This window comes from Lissotriton vulgaris, chromosome 2_1 (genome assembly GCF_964263255.1).
Source record: "Lissotriton vulgaris chromosome 2_1, aLisVul1.2, whole genome shotgun sequence".
Taxonomy (NCBI): domain Eukaryota; kingdom Metazoa; phylum Chordata; class Amphibia; order Caudata; family Salamandridae; genus Lissotriton; species Lissotriton vulgaris.
Genome location: NC_141687.1, coordinates 68,178,110 through 68,190,326, shown reverse-complemented (window position 1 = coordinate 68,190,326; position 12,217 = coordinate 68,178,110). Strand labels below are relative to the sequence as shown.

The 12,217-nt window shown below is 45.9% G+C and overlaps 1 protein-coding gene across 3 annotated transcripts in view; it reads right to left on the bottom strand.

Annotated features, from left to right (window-relative positions):
* The window catches only part of TNS1 (tensin 1), a 1,287,061-nt gene that overhangs the window by 110,545 nt on the left and 1,164,299 nt on the right, over positions 1-12,217 (bottom strand). For 2 of the 3 annotated variants that reach the window (XR_015308332.1, XM_086954487.1), the window contains exon 19: positions 11,988-12,074. The exons of the other annotated variant lie outside the window; for it this stretch is intronic. Coding sequence is in view for 1 of the 2 variants with exons in the window: in XM_086954487.1 (XP_086810613.1) it covers positions 11,988-12,074 (87 nt within the window). In the remaining variant the exon portion in view is untranslated. The remainder of the gene's footprint in view (positions 1-11,987; positions 12,075-12,217) is intronic. 3 annotated transcript variants of the gene reach the window in all.

The window sequence follows — 12,217 nt, the reverse complement described above, 5'->3', positions numbered from 1 at the left end:
CCATGTTGTTATTTATAGTGTCAACACACTATTGTAACTTAGAAGTACAGGTACTTCTCTCTGAGAAACATATATCTGTCCTCAGTGACGGTTATACATGGTGAAAGCACTAGCTTAAATTATTCTTTGGAAGTTTTCTACTTCACGAATAAATTGTGAGATGTGCAAGTCTTTTGACCGCGAACCAACCGTCTTAATAGCACATAATCACTATTTCTAGCAGTAGCGAAGGGTTTTTTGCGGGAATCTTTGCAGGCGCATGCGCGAGTGAGTAGTGCTAGTTGCCGACCCGCGCATGCGCGAGAAGATAGCGGTCTTCCTTCCGTGTCCGTGCGCTCTAATGGCGTTTGAGGAGATTTGGGAAGAGCTTGCCGGGGCGAGTTATTGATGGGGATCTGGGTGCCCCATTTGGGGCGTGTATTTAAAGAGGAAGGCTTCCGCTTCAACCTACCTCCACTTCCGCTCGCCATCACCTCGAGGCACCGACGGAGAGGTAGGTTGGCTGGGGCTCTGTTCCCCCGTTTTATTGCAATACAGCCTGGTTTTGTAGCTTGTACTAATGAGTCAGTAACAGTAAACCAATTCAGGCTCAGTGATGGGAGCCAGTGTGGCCTCTTGTCCTCATTATTTCTTTTTTGAGGTGGTGGCCTTATATTCCATTCAGCAGATATATATATGTATATCACTGCATATATTGAGCATTTTTAACTTTAAAATTGGCTCAGGCGACTACCATGGGTGGGCGGCAGCGTGTCCATCCTAAGTCAGGTCCACTAGCCGACTATGAGGCTATTACTATTACTGTTAATGCATTACATCAGGTAGATTTACCTAGTGGTACACAAGAGGATTTAGTTCTTGTCCTGCTAATATGACTTTAATACCCTTCTTGTAATCTCTGATGTGAGTTGAGGTTCAGTCCTGACAGAGCGGTCACTATCATATGTCTGTTGGATTTTTGAATGTAGAACGATTGGTTGGACATGGTAAAGTTGTGCGCTTACTGTGTCTTTTTCTACACTTTAGAGCGGGGCCTCATACTCCCGAGCGGTTGCCGGGTGAGGTGAGGCCATCACCCACACAAAGCTGGGTGAGTATCACTTTTGAGGCAATTCCTCAATGTGATTAAGCTAGTATGCTTTTCCCGTATGCAGAATGTAAATTATTCATGCAGGTGTGTCTGAATTGTCTTTACGTGTGAACACTATGGTGTTGATATGGGACTTGGTGTGACTTCAACATTTTTTCTCTCTTGTTCTTTTTGATAGGAAGAAGAAACATTACTTCCTCTTGAGTGGACGCTTAAGTATTCTAAGCTTTCTGGATATGGTTGTAACTTTTTAAGTGCATGTTTGTCATTTCTTCACTGTGACGTCTTATTTGGTGTTGCAGTAGTAAGATTTGTTACATAGAGGTCCTGAAGAAAGCCGGGCTAGTTGCCCTGACGGCTGAAACATGTCGACCACAATATGACCACACTATTTAGCGCCACAGGGTAGTCTCACTACCTAGCGTGTTTTTAATCCTTGACACTCGGACTCCTAGTACATCCTCTGAAGTCTGGGTAGCCAATTTTAAATTATTTTGAGCACTGTCACTCCCCCCCTTTTTTCAGTTTGTATCACTTTTAGGATACACATAATGATCACAGATTTGTGATACTTTTGCCTGTACCGACACTTTTTGGTTGGATTTTGGATGGCATGATTATCAAATTCCCACATGATGCAAACTCCACCACATGGGTGGTCTGATGGGAATTTTATCAGCCCCCTGCCGCCAAGAGGTTTCATGTTTGGTACCCTTGTTTCACGTCTCACCATTGGTGCCGCGCGTTGATACTACAGACACACACATTCCCTTGACTTGATCTGCTCTTTTGTGTTTTGTATCTACAATACTGACATTTCCCAGGAGAAAACAGGCACTTTAAATAGTGAGTACCTGCACTTCTCAGCTGTGCAGCAATACACTTAATTGGACAATACTGACACTTCTCAGGAGAAAACAGGCACTTTAAATAGTGAGTACCTGCACTTCTCAGCACTGCTGCAATACATTTAACGGGACAGTGCCAACACGTCTCAGGAGAAAACAGGCACTTTAAATAGTGAGTACCTGCACTTCTATATTTCCATTTAAAACACTTCTGTGCGCTATCCGAAACCAGTTAAAGTAAATTGACTGGTGACAGGGCGCAAGTGCCACGGATGCCACTCTACCTTGGCGTTGCATCACCAGGCTCACTGCAGATGTCCCCTGTCCAAAAACAGCGGCGCCAGGTCTGCACAGGGGCCAGACTGCTGGGCAGCACAGATATATCAACACTGACAAGCCCTGCCTGCCAACTGCGGAAGACGTCATAGGAAAGTCACGCGGGGTGTTGAGCTGTCCCAGAGGAGTCGTGCTGTGCACCTGGCCGTGTACATTTATTTATACTCCTGTATCAAGCTGGCGATGCTATGCGAGGCCCTGCTGACAAACGCTATCAGTTCGTAGCATGGTAACAAAGACATGCAGATGAATGGTTCAGCTCAAGATCAAGTGGTGTATCTCATGGCCCTGCACACTCTGGTTTCGATTGCACCTCCTCTTGATATTAAGGAGGCCACCACCAACTACAGCTCCTGCAAGGAAGTCCTTATAGATAAATGTGCCTAAATGAAGTGCCAATGATCCAGACCAAAAACCTCTAGGTCCTGGTTCTCAGAAGAAATTTACAAAGAAAGAAAGCTTGTCAGAAAATGCAAGAAAGAATAGAGACTTGAGCCCGCTCACCTGAGTATGATTAAGCTTCGCAAAGTGAGAAAACAACACAAACACAGAATCCTCAGAACCAAATCCTCCCATATCAGAGCCCTTACTTCTCAGATTTCCTTGATATAAAAGTTACAGACATTCATTTCTCGCAACCCAACAGTGACTCACTCAAAATGGTTGAGATTCCTCCATGCAAGACACTGCAATCATGGTCATCTTTCTCTCCAATTTCGGAAAGGGACTAACAATGAAGAATCTCTAAAGTAAAACCCTCAAACCACCTTCAGGACGCCATCCCATGTTCTACCAGCAAATCTACCCCCCATGGACCAACATGGTCAACTCCTCTTTCAAATTGGGCCTTTTTCCATAACGACTAAAACGGGGTCAAATCTCTGCTCTCTTGAAAAAATAGACTCTCGATTCAGAGAAAACAAACAACTACTGCCCAGTCTCCACACTCCCATTCCTAGGCAAAGTCATCAAAAGTAGCGTAATGTCCCAACTCGCTTCAAGCATTTGAACAAACAACCTTCTAGACAGTCTTCTATCAGGTTTGTGCCAGGGACACAGTACAGGTGCTGCGATTCTTCAATTAGTCAATGACTACCTTAGAATACTCTCCTCCGGTAACTCCTGCCTCCTGGTCCTCCTGGATTTATCTGCGGCATTCAACACTGCCAACCACCTGGAACTCCTTCGCACAGTACAACAATGAATGGGATGTGGGGGTACAGTCCTCAACTGGTTCTCCTCATACCTAACCAACCGTTCACAAATTGTGAAATAGGTTGACCCGTTCTCGAGACCAGTCCGCGTTGATGAAGGAGTTCCTCAAGGTACGCTCCTTTCCCAAACCTCTTTACCCGCTACCTAGAACCACTATGTGTGATTCTCAGAATATCTGGAATTCTTTTCCACCTCTAAGACAACGATACAAAATATACATGAAAAGTTCATCCTTCGTTGTTGTTGTCCGACTTTTAAAAACATTCTTAAATATGCTAAACTGGATGTCCAACCACCATTTAAAACTCAACCGAATTAAAACAACATTTCTTTATCTCTGAGGGCAAAAACTCCTATACAAGATTGGACGTCTTACCATCCCGCCCTGGATGGCTGTCCGGCCATTGTACAGATAGCTAGATTCATTGTTATCACCCATGACAATCATCTTAATCTTCAAAGCCACATCACAGCTATGGCCGATAGTGACCGACACCAACGTAGGCAGCTTTGGGGGCATCAGACAATTGATTCCAAATCAAAACCTGAAAACAGTGGGGCAGTCTCTCATTTTCTCCAGACTAAACTATGGAATACCCTTCCCTCAGGTATTCACAAAGTTCAGCTAGGCCCACTGAGAGCAACACTACATGCTGCAGCGCGCTTCGTTTTAGGTCCCAAGAAATGTGACCACATTTCCCCTGCCCAGCTAGGCTAACCCAACAATGGCTTCCCTTGAAGCGTGGGCCTACTTCGAAAATGTCTGTATTACCCACAGATCACAATTCTCCTCTTCACCCTCCTATCTAAATAAGAAACTGAAAATCCTCAGGGCAATTGCACAATCTCTGCTCCTGGCACCCCCCGCCCCCCACACTTTCAGTCGAGAACGATACATGTTCCAGTCTTTCTCTGGTAGAGCCGTTAGAACCTGGAACTCTCGGCCGGCCTCCCTCCTCCTAACCACCTGCCTAGTCATCTTCAAAAAGGACCTCATGCTCCTTCTATTCGACAGACATCTTGGTTATTCCCCGTCGACCAGACATAAGTACTCGCTCCACCATGATCTGAACTACCTTTGCTATATGACCCCCACCATCTAAATCGATGCTTTAACTGTGTACGTCCTCTGGCCAACTGCTGTAACCATCTCTCAGGGCAACTCCTGCACACATCTACCAGTAAAAATGTCCAAGTTTAATTACTGTAACTGTAACCCATGCATCTTGCTACTGTTGTAAAGCGCTCTGATGCCTTCGGGCCATGTCTGCGCTATATAAAATTGCAAAAATAAATACATCAAATGAGCGCAGCTTTCTTCACAGATACAATGTGCTGTGAGGAGGGACAGCCATCACAGGTTACCGAACAGTGGGCACTGGGTAGAGTTCACAAACAACACCTTTCTGCAGTGGGCACTCTCAGAAAAGGCAGAAGATTGTCATTTATTTCCTATAGGCCTATAGTGCTCTCCCTTATGTTAGCCTAACTTCGCGTAGCATGCTGCCTTTGCTTTGCAAACATTACAAAAGAACACGCTTGTTTTTGTGCTACAGATGTATTTTACAAATAGGCTGCACATGTTTTGTAATTCAGTTTTACTGATGGGATTTAGACGGAACATTTCATACAAGGTCGTAAAACACAGTGCTCTGATTTCTCTGTGGGCGGACACACACCTGACATAATACACACATCCAGCTGCTGTTTTGAACATGCAACTCTTATCATAGAGACCGGAATTGGCTGTTTTGAAAAGCAAAGGTCCTGAGGCAAGAATGAGAGCCCTCTACAACCTAGGACCCGAATGCCTCAACACTCGACTGTCCTTCTACAAACCCACCCGCCAACTAAGATCGTCCAATCAAGCCCTCGCCGCAATCCCGTGCATCCGGAAATCCACCATGGGTGGCAGATCCTTCTCCTTCCTGGCTGCCAAGACCTGGAACTCTCTCCCCACCCACCTCCGCCTTACTCAGAACCACATCTCCTTCAGAAAAGAACTCAAAACCTGGCTATTCGACAAATATTGAACCCATTCCCCCAGCGCCTTGAGACCCTCTGGGTGAGTAGTGCGCTATACAAATACTCGAACTTGAACTTGAACATTGCCTGAGAGGTAGAACAACTACCTGTGAATGCCAGGAATGGGGTCCACGACTAATCCCAGAGATGCTTCTATAGTAAGGGTAGGTTTAGGCACGACAGTCTTCCAATATGACAGTTCTTTTCATTGTGTACAGTTTGCTAATCATGCCAACCACATTTCTATCTTGTATACGTCTTTTCATTGCAGCGCAGTTAATGCAAAATAGAGCACAATCCTTTCAATAAATATTGCAAGCTTTCTTCGTGTCTCTTTTCTGTTCACTGTGGATATGTATGAGTGAGAGGACGAAAGGTGATGGCCTGCTACCGCGATCCCTGAGAGGGTCTGGGGTGCTGTGTTCTGGGGTGCCAAATTACTTGTTTCTTTGGAAAGGTTAGGAGAGCAAGGAAGGCACAGTGAGCTAGTCTGGAATTGGGCCCATAGATACTGCTGTGGTCTGGTGACTCAGTTCAGACATACTGATGTTCTGTGGTCCCAGGCATAGTTCTGTTTTTTAGCAGAATCCCTGCAACAAGATGTGCAGTGTTTCAAAGTACCTATACTCTGTTTATAAGGTTTTCATTCTTTGATTGATGGCTGCGATTGGTGTCAATATATCAGCTTGTGGTATCGTTAGGACCCTCTACCCCAGATGGTAAGGAGATTGGGAGGATGTAAGCATCTGTGTCACAGAGGTCAGAGAAGACACTATATCCTCAGGTCGGAGGTCAGGGAGGCCATGAGAGCCTTCTGAGGTTCACCTTCCATGGCTGGTGACGAGGATGAGGGCACAACACCTTAGTTACCCTGGCAGTCAGATAACCAAGGCAGATGCAGCAGTATCAATGACTCCAGGAGTTCATTCATACCACAGATGCTCCCAGTTTCATGTTTAAATGGAATTCTAGTTAATCTAATTTTAATTTTCATAGATGCTGAGTATGTAGCAATCCAGTGGATCCAGGCAGACCAATAAGGCTTGGCTGTATCTAGCATGGTCAGCTAGGAGATGGGGATAACCACATGCACCAGGCAGAGAAAACCCCCCAGTTTCAGCTCAACATGGAGGTTTAAGAAGGGACTAATCCCATTAGAGTGGGCATGTATTTTAATGCAGGTCAAGACCTTCCCCGGCTGAATGTAAAATCCAATGCTCGTGGCACACCTTCTATGCAAGTCACGATTATTTGACATTGCCTACAATGGTTGTAAAGGAGTAGGCAACAACCAGATGCACCACCAACATGCAGGGGTAAAGCCTTGACATTGTCTATCATGGTTTAGAAGTCAATACTTATGTCCACATCTACCATGAGCGTCAAAAAGCCCAGGCTTCACCTACCATGGTCGATTGGAAGAAGCTATTACCAATGGACACACCTTCAATGCAGGTCAAGCTGACCTCTACTACCACTGTTGGTTAAGAGAACCCAACCCCTAGGGGCACACCTTCCATGCGGGTCAAGAAGATTTGACATTAGCTCCCATGGTCGGCAAGGACAGGGTAATATCCATGTGCACAACTACAATCCAATTCAGGTCAACAAAGCTTGCGTTCACCTACCTTGGTCAGAAGATAGTTTCTCAAGAGCATACCTACCATGCCGGTCAACAAGTCTTGGCTCGTTTATCATTCTCAGGCAATAAACCCACATGGACACACTTACCATGCAGGACATGATGCCTTAGCTTTTCCTACCATGGCCGTTTTGGAGAGGACACTAACCACCGAACTCTGAGCCTAGAAGGAAGTAACTGTTCCAGCTATTATAAGTATGGAGTCCACCCATGCGAAAACCTGGAGATGGGTCATTCCATGAACACCACAGATTTGGAGTACAATTGACCTAGAAGATAAACAATTGTCTAGACAACTTTTCTAATTGTCAATAGGTCTTTCTCCCTCCTCACAAAACACAGAAATAAATAATTTCCCTTTTTCAATCTCTTTTCTTTCGGTGTATCTTTGTGCTCTGAAATGGACATAATGAACACAGGGCATGTTACAAAACACCTAAATAAATAAATACTTGTCTTGAAAAAATGTGTAAGATCACTAGAAGCCCTCAATGCCTCAGTGAAAAACCTGACAACTAGAAAGAGTGCAGATGTGGGAGAAGTCAGGCATCAAATATTTTATAACCACCTGACCCCCATCTCCCTGACCCACTGTTATGCCCAGAGACAAATGATCTTAGATTCTTGTTGCTATGCCACATGCAGGGTCGCACACTGGTTGAAATCCTTGCAGAAGAGCCTTTAAGAATATCCTTGGAGCAGCAAGTGTAGCATGAAACTGTTGAACTGTTATAGCACAGAGCATTCCGTTCACACGGGATACGACCTTTACAATGCAGGCGTTTCACCGCAGTAGGTTTAGAACATGGGCTTTACAACTAAAGCCATTTCAGCGACTAGCGCTGGATGGCGCTGTAAGCTAAGGAATGGTATGGTTTACTAGTCGAACACCTTCCCTACTGTACGTAGACTGGTGTTGGAATAGTAAATCGTACTATCCCTAAGTCCAGCGCCCTCCAGCGCAAGTCATTGAAACGACTTGCTTTGTAAAACCTGCGTTGTAACATACCGCAATCAACATGATCGTGTAGTAACATCATACATTCGGTTCACACAGCCTTGGCTCTTGAACCCCTTCACAGCTGTGATCAAACAAGAAGTTTTGTACTTATTTATTTGAAAGTTTTATATAGCGTGAACAAGACCATCGTGGGTATTGCAGCGCTTGACAATGTTAAAAAAGAGACATATAGAATCAATATCATATTAACGACACGAGCAGGAAGAAAAGAGGAGTCGATCTAACAACTACTTTAGCCTGAAATCTGCATCTTGCGCACCAGTCTTTCAGGAAGTGCCTCAACCTACTGAGATATCTCTTTCTACACTTTCTTTCAAACTTAAACACAAATCTAAACCTTCTGTAGGAACAGGACAGCCAAAAACCTTTAAGCAAAAAAAAAAAATGGCTTCTCACACTTTTGAATTCTCCTTTTGCACAAGTATGGAATTTATTGCAATATTGGTGGATATCTATTGCATTTTTTTTATCTATACATACGCAAGCTGTAAGAACTCGACCTTTTCTGCATGCCCACCCCAGATAGTCACCTTTTTATTGACGGTATTTTTGCAGCTGAGCTGTGACACTGTCATTCAGCCCTACAGTGGATGTCTGATGGGACTACGCATGGAATTACAGTGCATGTCTTAACAACACAGGGGCATATTCACGAGGAAGTGTCGGTGAGAGGCGTTAGTCTCCTTGGCTTAACGCCTCTCACCGCCACTTCCGAAACATCAGGCTGTACCCTATTCTCAAGAATGTGGTGCAGCTACGCGTTTCCCCCTGCGACGGTGCTAAGTCTCACGACTCAACCCCAACGCAGGCACCCTCATGCAATGGAGCGCTCAGATATCAATAGATTTGATTGGTCCAGCATAGAACTATGGCTTCAGCTCTGATGTCTGTCTAGATGTAAGGTAGATAGGAACCACAGGGAAGAGGAAAAGCATTACAAAGCAAAGTGAGCCACAGTCCAATCAGGGCCACCCCTGCATCTATCTTCCAATCAAATCCCAGCTGGATGCCATCATCCAGACAATTTATGATTGGCTCATTTCTGTTTCAGGTGACTGGTGTCACTGTGAGGGCCACACCGAGTGAGTGTGCATGGACAGTATTCAGTGCAAACGCCCAGAGTCACCTAGTGCACAATGAGCAGTTATCACGTTTTCAATGCACAGAGACACGTTCACTAGGTGCAGTGAGAGGCAAAGTGGGTGCACTAACATGGAGCTGAGATGGGCCTAACAAGCTTGTGAGATTCAAGCTTGTGCTGGTCAGTGTCAGAGTTAGCCAGGTTCATGTGTGCAGCGGATATATAGCAAAAGAACAGCAATCCTGGAGACTGGAAGGGCTGGGACAGAGTCAGTCACATCTCAGCTCAATGTAGTACATGGCTGAACTCTGCCCTAGTGGCCTCGGAGACGCACATTTCAATATATCTAACTCGCTCTGCAGGCCAGTCCCCTCAGATGTGTGACAAGTCTCCTTGCAAACAACAAACATGTGGAAAAAACAATGTGCACACCATGCAAACATCAAGCCAAGAGGAAATGCAGAAAACACCTGAGGATTTCAGCACACGGTTAACAGATGCTTCAGGGTTACATCAGGCTCAACACAAGGTGTTAGAAATGAAACCACACAGCGGAGGTGTGAGCTGAAGGAACGGAGACACAGCAGGTGCTCTAGTCGGAGATTACTGGGACAGTGGGCCAAGGAGGGACAGGTAATATCAACCGAGACTAGGGAGCTGTCAGGGCCACTCATTCCATCTGTTCCACTTTGCATGTGATGTCTGTTGTTTCACAGAACAATGGATGCAAAAGATTTACAACTTTACTGGAGAAAGGTTTTAGATAAAGTCATTAACCAACTTTATTTGATACTTACTGAGCCAATAACAATAGATGAAAACTATTATTTTTTAACTGATATTTCTAAGCTCCAAGCCTAGTTAAGCTGTGGGCACTGTGCCACTGTGCCTGCCTGCTCCTGTAACTATGCTTGCTGGCCCAGTCCTCTCCACCAGCTGGACACGCCTGTTTATGTAGGGGCATCAGAAGGTGTTCTCAGTATGTATGGCACAGGCTGTGACGCTGTTGGCTGCCCAGTGTACCCCCACTTACATCTCGACATCCCTGTATTCGAGAGGAAACAAACCCAATATCTACTCTGGGCCCAGGTGACTCCACCATTCCCGCGAGCGCCTTTCCTGTGTGTCGTATTCACCAATGCTGTGCTCAGGGTCGGAGCTCTGCAGCCCGCGGCGCAAGCATTGCTGCGGGCTGGGTGGGGCCACTGACATTTAAGATTTGATGATTTTGGATAGCCTAAAGGTCATCGCAAGCAGCTGGCTTTGGGTGATGGATCAGCGATGCAAGCAGCGGGTCGTTGATGCTGGTACCTCAATGAGCTGGTCTTGGTTGGCATTCCTAATCTCAATGAAGGGTATAGGAAGGCAGAGAAGAAACATATCCCAATGATCTGCGTTGGACGAGTACAGCAAGCACTGCAAGAGGGGGACCTTGGGATGTCGCCATCAGTGAAATGATGTTTTATGTTAGAGCCATGAGCACAACAAGTTTTTTCCGGTGATTCAACCACCCTTGCAACAATATGATTTTGGTGGGGTGGCCATCATTGTAATGAGTTGGTCTTGGGTGGTCTGACGAGTTTTGGAAAGGCTCAATCTTCATGGTACAACCATCCTTGCAGCCTCTTGGCATCAGTCCTAATCTCAATGGTATGGGCCAGAGTGGCACCGATCTTAATCTAAATGGTAGGGCCCAGGGTGGCATCGATTTTAATCTCAATGGTAGGGCCAGGGTGGCATCAGTCTTAATCTCAATGGTAGGGGAAAGAGGGCATCAGTCTTAATCTCAATGGTAGGGGCAGGGTGGCATCAGCGTTAATCTCAAGGGTGTGCGGCAGGGTGGCATCAGTCTTATTCTCAATGGTAGGGGCAGGGGGGCATCAGTCTTAATCTCAATGGTAGGGTCAGGGGGGCATCGGTCTTAATCTAAAGGGTGTGGGACAGGGTGGCATCAGTCTTAATCTCAATGGTAGGGGCAGGGGGGCATCAGTCTTAATCTCAATGGTAGGGTCAGGGGGGCATCGGTCTTAATCTAAAGGGTGTGGGACAGGGTGGCATCAGTCTTAATCTCAATGGTAGGGGCAGGGGGGCATCAGTCTTAAACTCAACGGTAGGGGCCAGGGTGGCATCAGTCTTAATCTCTATCATAAGGGCAAGGGGGGCATCAGTTTTAATCTCAATGGCATGGGCCAGGATGGCACCAGTCTTAAACTCAATGGTTGGGGCAAGCTTGGCATCAGTCTTATTATCAATGGTTTGGGCCATGGTGGCATCAGTCTCCATGGTATGAACCAGGCTGGCATCAGTCTTATTATAAATGGTTTGGCCCATGCAGGCATCAGTCTTAACCTCAATGGTCTTACTTTTAATGTTGTTGATGGAATCTCAGTAGCCTGGTTAAAAATTGGTATTGGTCAAAATATAAATCACTTGGGTGAGACTGGTCCCAATTCCAGTTGCCTGGTTTAAGGTGAAATTGGCCAACATCTCACTAGCCCCCTTGGAGGTGTGCCTCGGTCAGAGACCCAGTAACATGGCTGTGGGCACCACTGGTCCATCTGACAATGCCACAGCCTTGAGTGGGAGGTGAGATGATAGATATTCCTTCCATGACTAGAGTGTCATTCTCATGCCTCAAAGGCAACACATACACACATGTGGCATGCAGATGTTGAAAGCCAAACCATGCAGATGGATGAGCCAAGAGAGGAGGAAGGAATGGAACAAACCAGAGAAGGTGAAGGACCGCTGCCGCTCGAGAGGAGGATGGGTGGCTTTCATGCTTTTCCGGATGTTCCGGAGTTTGGCATTGTACTCTGACAGGAGTCACAGGACAACAAGCCACAGGAGGAGGACAGAGACAGGAGAGCGCGTTGATGGAGAGTGCAGGCATGAGTGGTAGGAAAATGGAATGATGCACGAACGGATGGCAAAATGATGTAACCAGTAGATGAGTGGT